At 44.9% G+C, this 21,565-nt stretch overlaps 1 protein-coding gene across 1 annotated transcript in view; it reads left to right on the forward strand.

The window, feature by feature from the left end:
* Positions 1-312: 312 nt before the first annotated feature.
* Positions 313-21,565, forward strand: part of MAN1C1 (mannosidase alpha class 1C member 1) — a 141,694-nt gene continuing 120,441 nt past the window's right edge. Inside the window, exon 1 of the mRNA XM_066375490.1 lies at positions 313-1,942. Within this exon, the coding sequence (XP_066231587.1) occupies positions 1,403-1,942 (540 nt within the window). The 5' untranslated portion in view covers positions 313-1,402. The remainder of the gene's footprint in view (positions 1,943-21,565) is intronic.

A 21,565-nucleotide genomic window follows, 5' to 3' on the forward strand; every position in this document is an offset into this window, starting at 1 on the left:
GGCACTAACCAATGGGAGACTGCGGCCCATCAGGGATCCCTCCTAGACAGCCAATGACCTCGCTCCGCTCCCCACCCCCGCCCTCGTCAACCCCGCGCAGCTGGACCATTGGTGCTGATGGGAGTGTGCACCGAGCTGGCCGTTAGTGGGAGGGGGCGTGGCTTGAAGTCTTGTTCCCTCTCCCCACCCTAGCTGAGTCCCCGCACTCCAACCCCCAGACGTGAGGCCATTGGCCTGGCTGCGGCGCCGCGGCCGAGGTGGACCGTGGGCGCGCGCAGTAGGCGTGGCCTGAGGGCGTGGCCCGGCGGGAGGCGGAGCCGCGGGCGCTGTCTCAGTGAAAGCCGGGGCTGCGGCGGAGGCGGCAGAGGTGGCTGTGCGCTCGTGTGATCGCGTGGGGCGCAGGCTCGGCGGCGGCGGCGGCGGCAGCGGTAGCGGCTCATCCTGCAGCGGCAGCGGCCGTCTGGAGCGGCCGCTGCAAGAACGCCAGCTGCTGCGGGGAAGGCGCAGCCGGCTCTGAGCGCTCCGCGGAGCCGGCGGGGGCCGGGAACAGGTGATCCCAGCGGGAACCCGGAGCCCTCCGGAGTTGGCGGGGCGAGATCCCACACTCCCAGGCGCAGCTGCAGCCACCCCGCCGCGGCTGGTCGCGGACGGCGACCGGCTCTGGATCCGGGTTCGGGCATCCCTCCACTCACGGGGGCCCGGAAGACCCTTGCCCGAGCCGGCCCAGAAGTGCCTGCTTTCGCCGCCCAGCGCCTGCTCCGCGGCGGGGCAAAGTTGTGGACGTGTCCCGATAGCCTAGCCCTGGCGCTGTCTCGACCTGTCTGGGTCGGCGCGCTCTCGGAGCGCCACTGACGCGCCGGCCTCGCTGCCACCTCGCTCCCCGAGTCTGCCCCCTCTGGAAACTGCTTCTGAGGCTGAAACTTTGGGCCAAGGGGCTGAGGGCGGCTCGGCGCTGGGACGAGGCCTGCGGGCGTTCCTTTGCGTCGACAGCCGGGGCACCGCGGACGGCATGTGACGGCCCCAGCAGTGGCCGCAGCGCGGGAAGGTGCGGGCCCCGTAGGCTCCGTCCGCTGCGGGGAGGGGCTGCTTAGCCGCCAAAGGGAAGGCTGCGGCGCGCGGCCGGCCCTTGCGGGCCCGGGCCCTGAGCCGTGCCGCCCGGCTCGCCCGGGCCCCGCCGAGGCCGCTGCGCCCTCGCCTCGGCGCGGGAAGAGTCTCTCCAAACTCCTTGAACTTCCTTCAGAGGCTGTCCCCAGCCGCACGAAACTCTCAGGGAAACCCCCACCCCAGGCGGCGCCCCCCAACGATTTCCCTTGGCCGAGACCCCTGCTGACCAGTGCTTGTACCCTGAGAACCTCAGGGGCCGGGCCGGAGCTGACTGTCCCCAGCCCCGTGCCAGGCCACGATGCTCATGAGGAAAGTGCCCGGCTTCGTCCCGGCCTCCCCGTGGGGGCTGCGGTTGCCGCAGAAATTCCTTTTCCTTCTCTTCCTCTCGGGCCTCGTCACCCTGTGCTTCGGGGCCCTCTTCCTGCTGCCCAACTCCTCTCGCCTCAAGCGCCTCTTCCTGGCCCCCCGGACCCAGCAGCCCGGCCTGGAGGTAATGTCTGAAATCCCCGGCCATCCTCCGGCCCGAGGGCAGGAGTCGCCCCCCAACCCGGCCCCCGCCGCGCCAGCCCCGGGCGAGGACGACCCCAGCAGCCAAGCCAGCACCCGCCGCAGGAAAGGGTGGACGCGGCGTACCCAGCCCACCAGGCCACGGGAGGAGGCCACGGCGGCCCGGAGCAGCGGCGTCGAGGCCCTCAGACCCCAGGAGGGGAACATCCCATTTAGCTTTGACTTCAACGCGTTCCGGAGTCGGCTCCGCCACCCGGTCTTGGGGACTAGGACCGATGAGAGTAAGGAGCCCCAGAGCCTAGTTCAAACCCAGCGGGAGAAAATCAAGGAGGTAAGGACTCTTCCCCTGCCTTCACTCTCCCGTCCCCCCAAAAAAGAAAAGACTCTTTTGTGATTCCAACCACTTACTCCGACCCCAATCCCTGTTAGTAGTCCAGAGGCACTCTCTGCATCCTTCTATCTCCTCCCAAACTTTCCACCTTGATTCCTACCTGCTCACTTTCCCACCGCTAAGTTCAGTTAATGGTCCCCACCCCTGACTGGTGATAGCTGAACCACTAGACCAACTTTCCCCTAGCCCCAGACTCTGGTCTCTCCAGTCCAGTCCCAGCCCAGGTGGGCTTCACTTTTCTTTTAATGAAGTTGCTAGTAAGAATTATATGCAGTCGCTAGTAAGGTTCTTTAATGGACTCCCTATTTGTTTGCACAGGGCCAAAAGCCATGTTCTTTCTCCCTGTGTGTCTTAAGTCCTGATTTTCCTCAAACCTCTGTAGGATTTGCTCTCTGGAAACTTGAGGATTTGGTGGGTATTTGGTATCCTGCAAGTCTTTTGTAATCTAGCCAGCAACCTACAAACCAGAGGATGTTGTGCGTTCCTCTTAACTACTTCTATTGAGCTTTGAAATAGTTGCATATAATTGCATGTGCTGAAGGAAGAAATGATCAGAAAGGTGGTGGTAATGTGATAGAAGCCCCAAGGTTACTGGCTTAATGAAGCAGGTCTTGGACTTATTCCTTGTAGGGATTGTACCAGGGAGAGGTTTAGAAGGATCACTTTAAGTCAGAATCTTAGTCTTAGTGTAAGAAACCAAAAGCAAACCTAGTCTCACCATGGCTTGAAGACTGTTGCCAAGCTGCCAAGGGTACCGAAATATTCTGCTATACCACTGGTAGAGCTGCCTGTGTGAGGTTTTTGCCCAGCAATGCAGAGGGGGCTGTAGTGACACCCCAGGGCCACGAGGGGGCTATGAGCAAGCAGTGGGCCAGGGTCTTCACCCTAGAAAGGAGAGGATGCTCCCCCTCTCCAGGGACCTAGGAGCAAAGGGCTGCTTCTCCCTGGACTTCTTGGCTTGCTGCAAAGGAGTCACAGCTCTGCTGTGATTTCTAGGGGGAGTAGACAGCAAGGGTTGGTACTTGTCCTTCCAAGACCTACTCAGCCAGTGGAGAGCTTAGTTGTCCCCCTCTCCTTGTCCCTACTATCCTCCCTCCCAACACTCACCTTCCCCCCACTTCTTACCTCTGCTGTTACTCAACCCTTCTGCTCTAAGCCCTGTTTGGAGACTGTCTTAACTAGCAGTCAGGGGACATGTTGTGACGTCAAGATAGGAAGCCACAAAAAATGTCCTTGGAGTATGTGTGTACTTGCGTGTACACACATGTGCACTCTAACTTTCCAAATTCTTGTTGAAATCTCAAAGGTTTAATAAGGCTGGACCTTGCAGTAGCTAAGGAAGCAGCATCTTTTTGGTTAAGAAATTGTTGAGTACTCACATGGACCACCTGCAGCTCCCTTTCTCAAAGCTGCCTCAGAGCACTTTAGCCCTTTCTGCCCTTTTAGACTTCCTCAGATGGCAGTAACCCCCAGTGGAATCACATATAAACTGCATGGATGCACTTTTTCATGAGGTATCCAGAGCCGCTATAGATTTTTTTAAAAATCCCTAAAGGATTAAGAGTTATCTAACCACTGTCCTCTTCAGAAGAGGTGCTTTCTGCACTTGTGTCTGGCTATGTGACCCATTTCTGAAAGCCTGGGTTTGGGAGTCATGGCTAGTGGGGACTTGGTTTTGCCCCTCTGTACAAAGACAGCCTCCCTTGCCTGCAGAAGCTGTGGGCGTGACTTGCTGCAGCAGCTGAGGGGTGGTGGGAGTTGGGAGGTGTGGAGACTATGCTTTGCAGGTGGGTGTAAAATAACATGATGGGCGGAGGTCCATATTGGGTGCCAGATGTCTGGATCTTTCTATCTGGCATCTCCGTGTGCCCCAGTAGGAGCTGGAGGCTTACTTGCATATACCTAAAGTTGATGTTCAGTGAGCCCTCTCTTAATGTCTTGGAGTCCTTAAGCTCCTCAGTATGAAGGGGCCTGGACTATATACACTATTACGTTTTGATTGTCTCTTTATGCTTCCTGAGTTTGGAGCCCCTGCCCTGCCCCCTCCCATCCTCCCGGATAACCTGAATAATGTGGGGCAGAGTTTTTGGTTTAGCTCTTAACCCAGAGTTACCTTTCCTGGTGTCCCACCTGATCCCCATGTATACGACTATTGCTGGAGAATATCTTTATTTCCTCCTCATTTAAATTTCTATCTGTGCCATGCCCAGGGGTGGATCATTTTAGAAAGGTGCCTGTTTTCATAAAAGGGACTGTTGCTTTCCTCTTTGCCTTGTTTATTTCTAGACGTGGATTGATTAGACCCCAGGAGCAGAGGGGGAGCTAGCCTCGATAAAAAGGGCTCTGTTCCTTATAAGATGAGGTTTTTTTAAGGTGAAAGTAAGCATCAAGAGAGATTCAGAGACGGTGATAAATGAGAATGAATGAAGACCTGACACCCGCGCTCTAAATCAACACAGGATATTTATAAACATTCTAGTTTGAGAGATGGACATGGGCACAAGGTCTGCGATGATAAGATGGGTTGGAGCTGCGTGTTGTGGGTGTACATGCATCAGGAAACAATCTGCCCCTAGAATCAACTATTTCTCCTCACCTTGCAAGTTTGGAACCTTAGAGGAGGCAATGTGGTGGAAAGGGGAGACCTAGAGAACATGGGTTTGACTGTCAGCTGTCTGACTCTGGGCAAGCTGCTGCCTCTCCTTCGTGGACCTTATTTTTCCTTCTGGAAAATGAGGTGAGAGAGGGGGAGAGTCAGCTGGTCACATACACCCTTGCTTCCAGACCTGGCCTCTAAGTAGACTGCCATCCTGCTCAGGGACTTCTTAGCAGATGGCTTGTCTCAGCTCTGTATTCGATGTGTCTTAGTTCCATGACGTCGTGGGCGGTGGCGTGTTGCTGTTGGTGGTGGTGATGTTCACTGTTGCATCCCTGGCACCTAGTCAAGAGTAGAATATTTATAGAGTTGATTAATTTAATTATTTCTATCACCTATGTTGAGCTTTAGAGGTGGGATTGAACAGTGACAGATCCTCTGCTTGGGATCAAGAAGAGTAAAGGGTTGGCAAAAAAGTAAACTGGCTTGCTAACAGCCTTCCCTTTTGGATCTGATGATAATATAGGAAATATTGCTAGTATTATAGAGATCTCAGCCATAGGTGGCTTTCTGGTAGACTTAAGTTCAACAGGCTCTTTTCACTCATGATAAGAGTTAGGAGTATAAGAACTTGTCAGGGTTACATCCCAATGACAGGATTCAGACTCTCCTGGGTCCTACTAGTGATGGTTGGTTGCTGATCTGGGGAATCTCAGTTGTCCCTTCCAGTGAAGGGGCTTTTGTTGAAGGGACTTGGGGAGTCTGGAGCAGTGAGAAACAGTACTGGAGTGTGGCTGCTCTTAGCCCACGTGAAAAATGTGGGTTAAATTTCACCCTGGTCCCCATCCCCTCTGCCCTTACACACCCCTGTGTGTGGCAGTCCCCCTAAGAATCCAACCTGGGTTCAAGTCCTAGCCACACCATCAACTCCAGGCTAAGGGAAAAATTCCTCTTTATCACTGCACCTCAATTTTCATGGTAAAATGAACAGGCTGGCATTTAAGGGATTCTTATTTCTCTTTCACTCTCCCACTTGTTTACTGTTTTGTTTATAGGTCTGCCCAAGCGCCTAGAACAGGGCATGACACCTATTTGGCTCAGATACTTGAGTGAGTGGCTGCTGTAAAGATCTATAAACTAGCAGTTAAGGTGGCTGGTGGCAGAGGCTGGCCCTTCTTTCTAGGGTATCTGATTCTGAGTCTCAGAGTAGGGGACCACAGCAAGGTTTTGGGGGCCTTGCAGCTCCATGACCCAAGAGGTCTTTTAGAAGTTGCAGTCATTTTCCAAGTGCAAGCTGAACTTGAAGGGGGTGGGGAGGAGGCAGCCATGAGTAAAGTCTTGCATACCTGGATAGTAGGCACCTGCAGGTTGCTCGAGTCACCCTGGAATGCCTGTGACTTGGCAGGGAATGCCCAGGCTCTTGCCTTTCATGCCTGCTGCATTAAGCCTCCAGGGTATTGCCGGTTATGATATGTGGCTACGTCTGAGTAAGTCATCTTGGCAAATGATCTTTGCTCCCCATTAATGGGCTGGTTTGTTAGTCATGTGTGGTTTCTCAGTATACCTGATTTATTGCCACTAGTCCAGGGACAGGTAAGAAAATTAAAAAGGCTTTGTGTTCTTTGTAGCATGTGAATCTGAGCCTCTGAGATGTTCAGGATAATTAATATTAGGAACATCTCAGATTTAAATAGATTTCCTTTGAAGAGCTCTGTTTAAGTTGCAAATCCATTGAATATTTCTCCCTTACCCTTCAGTTTTACTGTTGTCCTGCTGTATGATACATTAATATAGATAGGAAGACAGGCCTATAATAACTGGACGGTCCCCAGAGAGAGCCTTACATCCTAAGACTAGCCACATACCTCTTCCCTCTTTGTTAGAACTGAGTACTACAAGGAAAGCTTAGAACTCATCCCTGCCAGATGTACAACTTAACACCTGCAGGATGGGTGGACCTCTCATTTTAAGTGCACCTTCACTTTGGGGAATTAGACACGTACATTCCAGGAGCAATTGCTTCTCAGGCCTCACATCCCTAACTCTCTTTAGTGTTTGGTCTAGAAACAAATAATACAATGACTTTTAAAAGTCAGCTGCTTATTTCACATTGTAGTTGAGGTTGGGGGGGATAAGAATATAGATTCCTCTGCAGATTTCAGAGTGACTGATTTATATCCAAGCTCAAGAAATGCCTTTTCTCTAGCTTTCCCTGAAGACTGATCCATTATTTCACCAAAAATAAATATTGTGATATATATCAGGCATACTTTGCTCAAAGGGACTTACATCTTTTCTCTCACTGAAATATATAAATCAGGCTTGCAGATTGGAAAGACCCATGCAGGAAAGCTGTTTGGTAACCTAGGTGGGCACCCAGCCTTGTGGTGCTGCCTCTGGCTAGGGGAAGGTGCCTGCCTCTGCATCCTAAGTTGAGTCTATGTGAATGGAGGTGGTGGGAGCTTTAGGAAATTCTCTCCCTACCTTGCTTACATGGGCCAGGTCAGGAAAGCCTTAGCAAGGAAATGACAGGATTCAGAAGAGTACTTGCCTCAGGTGAATTCATGGGCATTTATTATATTTCTTTAAAAGAGAGGCTGTGCACATAGCAGGGATGAATGTCATAAATCAAGGATTATTATTATTTTCAGTTCTATACACTGGCAGTCAAAACAACAACAACAACAACAAAACACAACACAACAAACCAGTCTTATTCATACAATAAGCCCTGGCTCTTGATTTCCCTTTACCCTGGGGCCAAAACCTTATGTACAAGTGTTAGCGTTATTTTCGGGACAGAAACAGCAGACATTCTTAGCTTTGTATTCTCACAGCAGATGATAGTAACTAGAGACTGACTCCTCAAAGAATTTTGAGGACCAAGGACCTAAGTCCCCCTTGCTTCCTCTCCTTCACCCTCACTCAGCCCGGGGGCCAGTTAATAAGTTGAGGCAGCATAGTTTTGGTTCTCTTAAATGCAGAGGTCACTGTAAGCCACATCTGCTGTTTGGTGTCTCCATCTTTGGAGAGAACAGAGGCTATGGAGACCACAGCTACGGGCTGTGGCCTCTGTGGTGTGGTCTCCATAGCCTCTGTTCTCTCCAAAGAGAAAGCTGTTTCCTAAGATTTAAGATGAGAGCTCCCCAGACTTGGCCGCCAGGCAGTCAGAATGGCTAGTACTACAGGGGGTCTGAGTGTGTCTCTTCACTCTGAATTTTCATTAATTAAAGGCCAGGGCAATTGTCCATCTGTTTTAGTGCAGTGCTGTTAGTGGTAACTTTTAGAGAAGAAACTTTGGCATATTGATTAGTGTCCTCCTTAATAGATAAGCAATATGGATGCTCTTATCTGGAGTGCTTTGACGGTCAGCTGCTCCACAGGTGAACCTTCCAGGCAAACAGTTTTCATTACATGGCAGCCATATTCAGTGACTGAATAATTGGTTTCGCTCCCCTCCTCCCACCTCTGCCATGACTTAGTGGTCATCATAAAATCCACTGTGCAATACAGCAATGTTCTAGAGGGCCTGGTGAGGTATATGGATAAGACTTTTGGCCTCTCAATGCCTGTCCCTTGTGGTCTTTTTTTTTTTTTAAACAACAACTCTGTGATACAGGTACCACCTACTTATTTAAGTATTATCTCTTATGTATAGCAAAATGCATAGACCCCAAATATACAGCTGGTTAAGTTTTTTTTTAATTTATTCATTTTTAGAGAGGAGAGAGAGAGAGAGAGAGGAGAGAGATACAGAGAGAGAGAAGGGGGGGACTTAGGTCCTTGGTCCTCAAAATTCTTTGAGGAGTCAGTCTCTAGTTACTATCATCTGCTGTGAGAATACAAAGCTAAGAATGTCTGCTGTTTCTGTCCCGAAAATAACGCTAACACTTGTACATAAGGTTTTGGCCCCAGGGTAAAGGGAAATCAAGAGCCAGGGCAAATCAAACAGGGCTGTTTTGATTTGCCACCAGAATTAGTTTCACCTGTTCCAGAACTAAACTAATAGCGCAATATATGCCTTCCTATGCAAGGCTTCTTTCATTTATGTGGTATCAGTGCTCTATTCCTTTTATTGTTGAGATGTAGTCCGTTGTATAAATATACTACCACCATTTATTTATCCATTTACCTGTTGTTGGACTTTTTGGTTGTCCAGTGTTTAGCTATTATGAATAAAGCTGCTATTAACATTTTATGTACAAGTCTTTTATTTTATTTTTTTTTATTTATTCATTTTAGAGAGGAGAGAGAGAGGGAGAGAGAGAGAGAGAGAGAGAGAGAGATAGGAGAGAGAGACAGGGGGGAGGAGCTAGAAGCATCAACTCCCATATGTGCCTTGACCAGGCAAGCCCAGGGTTTCGAACCGGCGACCTCAGCATTTCCAGGTCGACGCTTTATCCACTGCGCCACCACAGGTCAGGCTTATGTACAAGTCTTTGTGTAGGCATGTTTTCTTTTGTGGAAAGTATAAGAAACTGAAACTACTGACTACTTTCCTCAAGTAGTTAGACCACTTTATACTCCCAGCAACAATGTAGGAGGGTTTTGCATCTTTAGCAACGCTCATCATTGTCCACCTTTTTAAGTTTAGCCATTCTATGTGATGCGTGGTGATATTTCATTGTGATTTTAATTTTTGTTTCCCTGTTAACTGTTTTTTTTTTGTGACAGAGACAGAGTCAGAGAGAGGGACAGATAGGGACAGACAGACAGGAAGAGAGAGAGATGAGAAGCATCAATTCTTCGTTGCAGCACCTTAGTTGTTCACTGATTGCTTTCTTATATGTGCCTTGACCATGGGGCTACAGCAGAGTGAGTGACCCCTTGCTCGAGCCAGCGACCTTGGGTCCAAGCTGGTGAGCCTTGCTCAAATGAGGTGAGCCCACGCTCAAGCTGGCGAGACCTCGGGATTTTGAACCTGGGTCTTCCGCATCCCAGTCTGATGCTCTATCCACTGCGCCAATGCCTGGTAGGCTCTCTGTTAACTGTTGATAATGAACATCTCATGTGTTTATTTGCCATTTCTGTATCTTTTAAGTGTCTATTAAAATCTTTTGTCTCTGTTAAAAATAAATGAGCTGTTTATCATCTTATTGAATTCTAGAAATAGTCTAGATATAAGGGTTTTTTTTCAGAATTATATGTATTTGCTCCCATTCTATGGTCTATCTTTCCATTTTAATAGTGTCATTCAGAGATCAGAGGTTTTAAATTTTGAAGTCCAATGTATCAATATCACTGGGGAACAAAATTTTTTTTTTCATTTTCTGTTGCATGAGGTTTTAGAACTGTTTCTATATATTTCTGCAAGGCTGATTCCAAATCTGAAATCCATTTTTTGATGCATGCTTTAGTTTTTATGCAATTTTAATTTCTTTTTGTTACAGTTAATGGCATGCATTGGTTTAATTTAAATTGGAGTTAAAGGGCAACGACTCTTGGATTGAACATAATCACAAGGCAATTAATGTTTTATAAACATCACTTTTACATAATTGTAATTGTTTTTAAATGTAAAAAATTATTATCTGATAAAAATACCCTCTTATTTTGTTTTAAGATTGAATCATGGCTTCTTCAAGTAGGCATAAATGTAAGAATAGTCCTGACACCTTCTGTTATATATGTGGCTGTTACACACTTTAACATCAAAGGTGCAATATTTCATCATTTGTGCATATATTGCCTATTTTCAAGTTCCCCTTGGCGATCAAGACAAGAATTGGGCTCCTCATATTGTGTGTCATAATTGTGAGGAAATGCTTCGTGACTGGACAAAAGGAAAACGCAAAGGAATGCCTTTTGGTATTCCCATGGTTTGGCGTGAACCTAAGGACCACAGCAGTGACTGTTATTTCTGTCTGATCCATACAAAGGGCATCGGCATGAAAAAACAGCATATGATCACATATCCTAATATTCCTTCAGCAATACAACTTATCCCACACTCTGAGACACTCCCGGTTCCAGTTTTCAATGGTTTTATTTCTTAGGACAAAGAAAGTGAACATGGTGACCAAGTGTATTTTGATAAGATGCATGAGGAAATGGTTATAGAATCTGAAGGGTCTTCTTCTGATGCCAAGCAGTCATTAACCCCTCAGCAGTTTAGTCAACCCGAATTGAATGACTTAGTAAGAGATTTGGGCCTATCAAAGAAAGCAGCTGAGTTATTAGCCTCCAGGCTTCAAGAAAAGAATGTACTTCACTGGTCAGTTAAAGTATCCCATTTCAGGAAGCGTGAACAAATTTTTGTGGACTTTTTTTCCTCGAAGACAAACACTTTGTTTACTGTCATGATACCAGTAGTCTTCTCAGGTGTAACCACTTACAGTACAACAGAATGGCGGCTATTTCTTGACAGCTCTAAACGGAGTCTGAAATGTGTTTCTCCTACACCACAGTAATGTTTATGCATCAGTTCCAATTGCTTATTCAACTCATCTGCGAGAAGATTATAATGACATAAAATTGTGCTTGACTTTTTGAAGTATGAGGAGCATAACTGGATCATTTGTGTGGGTCATAAAATGGTAAATTTTCTGCTAGGACAACAGAGGTTTCATGAAGTATCCTTGCTTTCTGTGTTTTGGGGACAGCCGAGCTCGGGAGAAACACTGGACACAGAAGGAGTGGCCGAAACGTGAAGCTCTGGAAGTAGGGATGCAAAATATTGTGAATGAACCTGTAGTTAATTGAGACAGGATCATTTTACCCCCACTTCACATCAGACTTGGCTTAATGAAGCAGTTTGTTCAGGCTTTGAATAGAGAAAGTGAATGCTTTCAACATATTATTTCTGCTTTTCCTGCCTTTTCTTTCAAGAAGATAAAAACAGGTATATTTGATGGACCTCAAATTCGAACCCTCATATGTGACAAAGAATTTGCCAGGAAGATAATAAGGAGGAGAAAGCAGCATGGCAGTCTTTTGTGGCAGTTACAAAGAACTTCCTTGGCAACAAAAAAGCAGAAAACTATGAACTTCTGGTTCAAAGGATGCTGTTGGCTTTCCGCGACATTGGATGTAACATGAGCATTAAGATTCACTTCCTGAACAGTCACCTTGATAAGTTTCCTGAAAATCTTAGAGCTGTTAATGATGGCAGACTACTGCTGGAGCATCAAACGAGATTGTCTTCAACAAGTAGACAAATGCAAGAGCTACAAACACAAATTTTTGCCTGAATAGAATTTAAATAAGTTTTGCGCAAATTTTATGATTAAAATAAGTGTTTTTAATATGTTCTATTTCAAAATTGTAGACCAATTCTGATGCAGTCATATCTTTTAGTGTATTTACTGCATTATATAAATTATTATATTTTCACAAAGATGATGCCCAAGAAGACATTCTACTTTATTATGTTAAACTAAATGTTGAAAATTTTACAATAAGATGAAAACATAAAATCTTGAATTGCAAAAAAATTGTAGCTTATAGAGAAAAACTAATGTCAGATTTGAGATCAGCACACTCGAATTAAGTAAAAACAAGTGTTTTTGTGGATGCAACAAAAATTTTGTTCCCTGGTGTATTTTATGGTTACTGTTTCTGTGTGTACTTAAGAAAAATCTCTGCCTATCCCGAGGTCATGAAGGTCGTCTCCTTTTAATTCCAGAAGCTTGATCGTTTTAGTTTTACAGTTAATTCTCTCACCGACTTCAAATTAAGTTTTGTAGCCTGACCAGGCGGTGGCACAGTGGATGGATCGTCGGACTGGGATGCGGAGGACCCAGGTTCGAGACCCCAAGGTCTCTAGCTTGAGTGCGGGCTCATCTGGTTTGAGCAAAGCTCACCAGCTTGGACCCAAGGTCGCTGACTCAAGCAAGGAGTTTACTCGCTCTGCTGTAGCCCCACGGTCAAGGCACATATGAGAAAGCAATCGATGAACAACTAAGGTGTCACAACGAAAAACTAATGATTGATGCTTCTCATCTCTCTCCGTTCCTGTCTGTCTGTCCCTATCTATCCCTCTCTGTGACTCTCTCTCTCTGTCTCTGTAAAAAAAAAAAAAAAAAAAAAAAAGTTTTGTATATGGCGTTGAGGTAGGGGGTGAGGCTCATTATTTTCCATTTAGATGGTCCAAGTACTTAGTACTGTTTGTTGAAAGAAACCTTTCTTTTCCCCACTAAATGGCTTTGATGCCATGTTAGATTAATTGACCATATATACATGTGGTTCTATTTCAGGATTCTTCTGTTCTATTGATTTATCTTTATGCCAGTTCGTACTATCTTCATGCTGGAGCTTTACAGTAAGTCTTAAAAACGGGTCATGGATTCCTTTATTTTTCAACATCTTTTTCAAAATGGATTTGGCTATTATAGGTCTTTGGCATTTCTTTGTACATTTGAGAACAAGCTTATCAGTTTCTACAAAAAATCCTAAAGGGATTTGATTGGATTTTCCTTGAATTTATAAATCAAATTCATTTATAAATGCATTTATATATCAATTGATATCTTAACAGTATTGGGTCTTTGATCCATGAATGTGGTATTTCTTTCCATTAGTTTAGATTTTCTTTAATTCTCTGAACAAAGTTTTATAGTTTTCTTTACTTTTTATTTATTGATTTTAGGGAGAGAGGGAATGGAGAGAGAGAGAATAAGAAACATTGATCTGTTCCTGTATGTGCCCTAACCAAGAATTGAACCTGCAACCTCTATGCTTCAAGATGATGCTCTAACCAACTTAGCCATCTTGCCAGAGCTGTAGTTTTCAATGTAGAGAGCTTGAATATCTTTTATTAACTTTATCTCTTAAGTATTTTATACTTTTTATGCTGTTATAAATTGTATTTTTAATTTTTAATTTTTTGCCCCTGGCCAGTTAGCTCAGCAGTAGAGCATCAGCCTGGCGCATGGGAGTCCTGGGTTCGATTCCTGGTCAGGGCACACAGGAGAAGCAACCATCTGCTTCTCCCCCCTCCCCCATCTTTCTTTCTCTCTCTTCTCCTCCAGCAGCCATGGCTTGAATGGTTTGAGCAAAAGATGGCCCTGGCACTGAGGATAACTCCATGGCCTTGGCCTCAGGTGCTAAAATAGCTTGGTTACTGAGCAACAGAGCTGCGGCCCAGCTGGGCAGAGCATCACCTGAAAGGGGCTTGCCAGGTGGATTCTGGTCAGGGCGCATGCGGGAGTCTGTCTCTGCCTTCCCACCTCTCATTTAATAAAAAAATATATATATTTTTCAATTATTTGTTGCTAGAACATAAAAATACAATAAATATTTTTGTATATTTACTCAATCATGTGACCTTATTGAATTCATTTATTATTATTTTTGTATATTTTTAAGGATCTTTTATGCGTGCAATCATGTTGTAGATGAGTCAAGATAGTTATACTTCTAATAAGTGTGATGTTAGGTATTAGTTTTGGTAGATGCCTTTTATCAGATTGAGGAAGTCCTTTTCTATTCCTAGTTTTCTGAGAGTTTTTATCAGGAATAGGATTGAATTTTTTCAAACGCTTTTTCCCCCCTGCATTTGTGGAGATGATTATAATATGGTTTTCCTTTTTAATTCTGTTAATATGGTGAATCATCTTGATTTTTTTTTTTTTGTATTTTTCTGAAGTTGGAAATGGGGAGGCAGTCAGACAGACTCCCACATGCACCCGACCGGGATCCACCCAGCATGCCCACCAGGGGGCGATGCTCTGCCCATCCGGGGCGTTGCTCTGTTGCAACCAGGGCCACTCTAGCGCCCGAAGCAGAGGCCATGGAGCCATCCTCAGCACCCGGGCCAACTTTGCTCTAATGGAGCCTTGGCTACCAGAGGGGAAGAGAGAGACAGAGAGGAAGGAGAGGGGGAGGAGTGGAGAAGCAGATGGGCGCTTCTCCTGTGTGCCCTGGCCGGGAATCGAACCCGGGACTCCTGCACGCCAGGCCAGTGCTCTACCACTGAGCCAAACCGGCCAGGGCTGAATCATCTTGATTTTAAAGGAATGTTAAACTAAACATGCATTTGAATTTTTAATGTTTGATTAAGAATTTTTGCATCTATGTTTATAAAGGATTTTGGTCTATAGATTTCTTGTAAAGCCTTTGTCTGGTTTTGGTAAAGCATTATATTGGCCTCATAAAGTGAACTGGAAAGTATTTTCTCTACTCTATTTTCTGAAAAAGTTTGTGGAACATTAATTTTACCTCTTTCTTAAATGTTTGATTGAATTGACCAGTAAAGGCATCTAGACCTAGCAGATTTGTGTGTGTGTATATAGTTTTAAATCATTAATTCAATTACTTTAACAGATATAAGACTATTCAGAACTTCTGTATTTTTGTGCCAGGTTCCTCAGTTTCATTTTTTTAAAGAAACTTACCTATTTTGTCCAAGTTGTGGAACTTATTGGACTAACATTGTTTATACAATTCTCATTTTCCTTTTTTTTTTTTTTTTTGTATTTTTCTGAAGTTGAAACGGGGAGGCAGTCAGACAGACTCTCATGTGCCCGACTGGGATCCACCCAGCATGCCCACCAGGGGGTGATGCTCTGCCCGTCTGGGGCGTTGCTCTGTTGCAACCAGAGCCATTCTAGCACCTGAAGCAGAGGCCATAGAGCTATCCTCAGCGCCCGGGCCAATTTTGCTCCAATGGAGCCTTGGCTGCGGGAGGGGAAGAGAGAGACAGAGAGGAAGGAGAGGGTGAGGGGTGGAGAAGCAGATGGGCGCTTCTCCTGTGTGCCCTGGCTGGGAATCAAACCCGGGATTTCTGCACGCCAGGCCAATGCTCTACCACTGAGCCAACTGGCTAGGGTTCATTTTCCTTTTAATGCTTATAGAATCTATAGTGATGTTCCCTCTTTCGTTCCCAATATTGGTAATTGGTTTCTATGTTTTATTCTTAAAAAGTTAGTAGTTTATAGTTTTACTGATCTTTTCTAAGAACTAACTTTTTTTTTAGAACCAACTTTTGATCTTATTTTAATTTTAATTTTTAAATTTTATTGATTTTAACTTTATTTTTTCTTCTGCTTATTTTGTGCTTAATTTATTCTCTTTTCTAATTTCTTTATCTAATCTGACAACCCGCCTATGTCCACTTACTTTCTTCTGATCTTTATTCTGTTGTCATATTTTTGCTTCTATATCTTTATTATATGCGGCTTATGTGTCTGTTTGTCACCGATAGCTTATTGGTTGCTTGCGTAACTGTACTAGCCAATGGGATGAAGTTGCCACGGCTGAACGCAAATTGAGCGGGTCAGGGGGAAGGTGAACATTTGTTTGCATTGGCAAACATCTGTTTTACCTAAAAACTACGTCTTAACGTAATTTCTTTTAAGAATGCCTCCTAGAAAACACAGCACTGAAGGGGAGAGAAAAGGAACTAAAGCTGCACAAAAACGACTTTCTTGACAAAAAGAAACCACTGAGCAGAGAAAGACAAGGCTTGCTTCAGTCGCAGAACAAATGCGTCTTTCTCGGCAAAATGAGACTGATGAGCATAGAGAAACAAGGCTTGCCTCAGATGCAAGACATAAAAGCCTGTCTTGACAAAATGAGTCCCTTGAACAAAGGCAGGAGAGAAATGCAAAAAAAATGACAGAGTAATGCTGACCGAAACGCAAAAAGGATTAAAACAGTTTTAAACGGAGAAACTTTAATTTTTGAGCATTCCTCTGGTGACATGAATATTAAATGTGAACACTGTCAGTCCTTAAACTTCAAGTTAGAAATTAATCAATTTGACTGTGGCAAGAAAGGATTTTCTCAATGTTGCAAGTACGGAAACATTGTAGTTCCACTAATTGAGAATTATCCACCACTCTTGAATAAATTATTGATTAATCAGTATCCACGTGTTGGCATTTTTTTACCTGAGCCTGCATTTGGACACGGTCAACTTTATGTTGCCTGTTCAAGAGTTCGTGAAAGAACGGACGTAAAATTAAAAATAATTGATGGTCCTCTGCAAGGCGAGCTTAAAAATGATGGAAAGATCTACACAAGAAATGTTGTGTACAAAGAGATCTTTGACATGTGAATTAACATTTTATTATTTAAATCACCTTTATTTATTGAGCTAGCGGTGGCTCTTAAGAAATGTACCACATGCTTGACCTGTGGTGGCGCAGTGGATAATGCATCGACCTGGAAATGCTGAGGTCGCCGGTTCGAAACCCTGGGCTTGCCTGGTCAAGGCACATATGGGAGTTGATGCTTCTAGCTCCTCCCCCTTCTCTCTCTCTGTCTCTCTCTCTCTCTCCTCTCTAAAAATGAATAAAGAAAAAGAAAAGAAAAAAAAAAAAAAAAAGAAATGTACCACCAGTGGTTTCCTTCATTGCACTCTACTTTAAGCAATTAAGCAAGTAGAAGGGGGAAACCCCGTGGGGCACTAAGCAAAGGGGCGTCCTCGCCGCCTGCCCTGGGTAATTCAGTTTGAATTAGCAGACACCTTTGCACAAATCATTTTAATTACAATTTATAATATCTAGAACAGCGGTCATTTCGTATGACCACCGGGTTTTCTAGTATGTTATAAACCTCAAAATACAATGGTATTATTTTTGCTTTTTATTTGTATTTTTCTGAAGCTGGAAACAAGGAGAGACAGTCAGACAGACTCCCGCATGCGCCCGACCGGGATCCACCCGGCACGCCCACCAGGGGCGACGCTCTGCCCACCAGGGGGCGATGCTCTGCCCCCCCCCCGGGGCATCACTCTGCCACGACCAGAGCCACTCCAGCGCCTGGGGCAGAGGCCAAGGAGCCATCCCCAGCACTTGGGCCATCCTTGCTCCAATGGAGCCTTGGCTTCGGGAGGGGAAGAGAGAGACAGAGAGGAAGGAGGGGGGGGTAGAGAAGCAAATGGGCGCTTCTCCTATGTGCCCTGGCCGGGAATCGAACCCGGGTCCCCCGCACGCCAGGTCGACGCTCCACCGCTGAGCCAACCGGCCAGGGCCATGTCTGAATTTCTATGTAGTATCATTTTCCCTTCAGCCTGAAAAACTCTTTAACATTTCTGGTAGCACAGGTTTGCTGGTAGCAAATTCTTGTGGCTTTGTTTATCTGAAAATGCCTCAATCCTGACCGGTTGACTGAATGGTAGAGTATCAGCCCAGAGTGTGGAAGTCCTGGGTTCTGTTCCTGGTTAAGGCACACAGGAGAAGTGACCATCTGCTTCTCTACCCCTTCCCCTTCTTTTTCTCTTTCTCTCTCTTCCCTTCCCACAGCCATGGCTCATTCGAGCAGGTTGGCCCCAGGCGCTGAGGATGGCACCATGGCCTAGCCTCAGGTGCTAAAATAGCTCAGTTGCCGAGCAATGGAGCAACAGCTCCAGATGGGCAGAGCATCGCCCCATAGGGGGCTTGCTGGGTGGATCCCAGTCCATGTATGTGGGAGTCTGTCTCTGTCTCCCCACCTCTCACTTTGTGAAAGAAAGAAAGAAAGAAAGAAAGAAAGAAAGAAAGAAAGAAAGAAAGAAAGAAAGAAAGAAAGAAAGAAAGGGGAGGGAGGGAGGGAGGGAGGGAGGGAGGGAGGGAGGGAGGAAGGAAGGAAGGAAGGAAGGAAGGAAGGAAGGAAGGAAGGAAGGAAGGAAGGAAGGAAGGAAGGAAGGAAAATGCATATATTTGCCTTCATTTTAAAAGGAAAGTTTTGTTGGATATAATATTTTAAGTTGACTTTTTTCCTTTCTTTACATCAGCAGTTCTCAACCTGTGGGTCGCGACCCCCACAGGTTGAGAACCGCTGCTTTACATAAAAGACCCATTGTTTCATAACTTGCATTGTTTCTGATGAGAGATCAGACTATGTTCCCTTGCATATAATGTTTTTACCCTTTATTTGAATGATATTAAGATTTCCTTTTTATCTTTTTTTTTTTTTTTCTGAAGCTGGAAATGGGGAGAGACAGTCAGACAGACTCCCGCATGCGCCTGACCGGGATCCACCCGGCACGCCCACCAGGGGCATCGCTCTGCGCCTCCGGGGCGTCGCTCTGCCGCAACCAGAGCCACTCTAGCGCCTGGGGCAGAGGCCAAGGACCATCCCCAGCGCCCGGGCCATCTTTTGCTCCAATGGAGCCTCAGCTGTGGGAGGGGAAGAGAGAGACAGAGAAGAAGGAGGGGGGTGGTGGAGAAGCAAATGGGCGCTTCTCCTATGTGCCCTGGCCGGGAATCGAACCCAGGTCCCCCGCACGCCAGGCCGACGCTCTACCGCTGAGCCAACCGGCCAGGGCCCTTCCTTTTTATCTTTAGTTTTTAATAATTTGACTGTGCTGTGCCTAGATATGGATATCATTGTGTATCCTTCTTGGGGTTTATTGAGTTTTGTGGGTATTTTTTATTTATTTTTTTCATCAAGTTTGGAAACATTTTGCCCATACTTCTTTAATATAGTCTTAAACTCCAATCTATTTTACTTTCTTTTGGAGCTCCAGTTACATATAAGTTAGATGACTTAATATTTTCCTAGAGGTCACTGAGTCTCTGTTTCTTTTCTTTTCAGTCTTTCTTTCTCTGTTTGATTGGGAGTGGATAATTTATGTTAACCCACTCTCAAGTTTACTGAATTTTTCTTTTGTAGTGTCCAATCTGTTACTAAGCTCACCTTGTGAAATTTTTTTGCAATTTTTTTGCTTCTATAATTTTAATTTTGACGCTTTCTATATTATTTTTGTTTCTCTAACATTTCCTATCTGTTCACTCATTGTTTCCATATTTTTCTTTAAACCCTAATGCGCATATATAAAGAAAATATTAATAACTTTTGAAAAGTCATTTTACATATAACTTTTCAAAAAGTCTTTGCTATTTTCAACATCTTTGTCATCCTTGGGTCTGCCCTGTTGACCATTTATCTCCTGTATGGCTCACATTTTCCTACATGTGTCTACTCGGTTTTTAAATTACATGACAAACATTGTGAATACTAATTTTTTGAGATTCCAGGTTTGTCAGCTTTTAAGCAGTTTTCCCCCCCCTTTCTTTTAGGCTGTTTTATTCTCTAGTCTTTCTCTTTTGCTATTTTCTAACCTGCGGCCAGCTAGGAAACCATTCAATCTAGCTTGTTAGCATTATATGTAAAGTACAAATAAGCAGACTTTAAGTAGGTCTCTAAAGACTCCTGAATCAAGTGCATGGACTTTAATGTACATAGTTTAGTGCAGTTTAGATATTTAAAGATTCTTATTCATTTTTGGTAATTGGTATTAGATGCATGAAATATACTTCTGTATTACAACCATACACAAAATAGAGACAACAGTTCTCAAAAGGGCTCCTAATTTCTGACTGATGTCATCTTAAATTATTTGTGCTTTTTTTTTTTTGCTTTTATGTGTTAGAAGAAAATATTTGTTGGTGTTGGAGATGTTCCTGCAGTCTCTATTAGTGTGACTTTCCTCTTAGGAGTTTTTTTTTTTTTTTTTTTTTGTATTTTTCCGAAGCTGGAAACGGGGAGAGACAGTCAGACAGACTCCCGCATGCGCCCGACTGGGATCCACGCGGCACGCCCACCAGGGGGCGACGCTCTGCCCACCAGGGGGCGATGATCTGCCCCTCCGGGGCGTCGCTCTGTCGCGACCAGAGCCACTCTAGCGCCTGGGGCAGAGGCCAAGGAGCCATCCCCAGCGCCCGGGCCATCTTTGCTCCAATGGAGCCTCACTGCGGGAGGGGAAGAGAGAGACAGAGAGGAAGGAGAGGGTGAGGGGTGGAGAAGCAGATGGGCGCTTCTCCTGTGTGCCCTGGCCAGGAATCAAACCCAGGACTTCTGCACGCCAGGCTGACGCTCTACCATGGAGCCAACCGGCCAGGGCCCTCTTAGGATTTTTTTTAACTTGTCTAATATTTACTCTGACTTCATGCTTTAAGTCTGATGACAATTTTTTAAAATTTGGTTTGTAAATCCCCATATTAAAAAAGAAGAACTGTTTCTGTAGGTCAAATTGCTGAATTACTGATCAGAAGGAAGCTAAATGTATATGGCTAAAGGATTTCCAAGGTGCATCTGTGGAATAGGATCTCTTCTTTCCCCTTATTCAGAAAAGTTCAGAATGAAATAAATGTCGTATCTTATCGAAAAGGCTACCGTTAATTGCATTGTCTTAGTAGGTTAAAATGAAGTTATGTCTCCTATTCAAGATCCTTCTCTGCATTTTCATTCCTCAAATGAGCTTCTCAGTGGTTAAACCTACACTTTGCCAAGTAAACGCCGATCTCCTGGGAAGATGTTTCGGCACCTTTTTGTTTTTCTGTTCTTTAATCAGTAAATCTTCCTCCTTTCCGACTCTTCCAGAAGACACTCTCCATGTCTGTCCATATTACCCCTTATAGAGCAGTGGTCCCCAACCTTTTTTGGGCCATGGACCGGTTTAATGTCAGAAAATATTTTCACGGACCGGCCTTCAGGGTGGGATGGATAAATGTATCATGTGACCGAGACAAGCGTCAAGAGTGAGTCTTAGACGGATGTAACAGAGGGAATCTGGTCATTTTTAAAAATAAAACATTATTCAGACTTAAATATAAATAAAACGGAAATAATGTAAGTTGTTTATTCTTTCTCTGCGGACCAGTACCAAATGGCCCACGGATGGGTACCAGTCTACGGCCCGGGGGTTGGGGACCACTGTTATAGAGTTCTGGAGTAGTCTTGCCTTCTTTTTCTATAATTCTTATCATTAAAAATCTTTAGTTTCTTGCTTTCAAACCGGACCTTTTAGAAGAACAGCCTATCAAATACAATCAGCTTTGCTACCTTATAATATAAGGAAACCCTCAATAAGAAATATTCATGTTCTGACAGAAAAACAGAAGTTCGGTCTAGAGACTTCTGGCAGTTTCAGATACTGGCCTTCCTGGGTATATAGTATTGTGTAAGGAGTAGAGACTTTACACTGATGTCACTCAAAGATGGTCTTGGGTAATAGCCTCCCTGTTGTCATGCTAGGAAGTCTGTGTATGTCTGATTATCGATCTTTGAGTAATGAAGAATGGTACCAGAGTGGTGTCAGT

This window comes from Saccopteryx leptura, chromosome 3 (genome assembly GCF_036850995.1).
Source record: "Saccopteryx leptura isolate mSacLep1 chromosome 3, mSacLep1_pri_phased_curated, whole genome shotgun sequence".
Taxonomy (NCBI): Eukaryota; Metazoa; Chordata; class Mammalia; order Chiroptera; family Emballonuridae; genus Saccopteryx; species Saccopteryx leptura.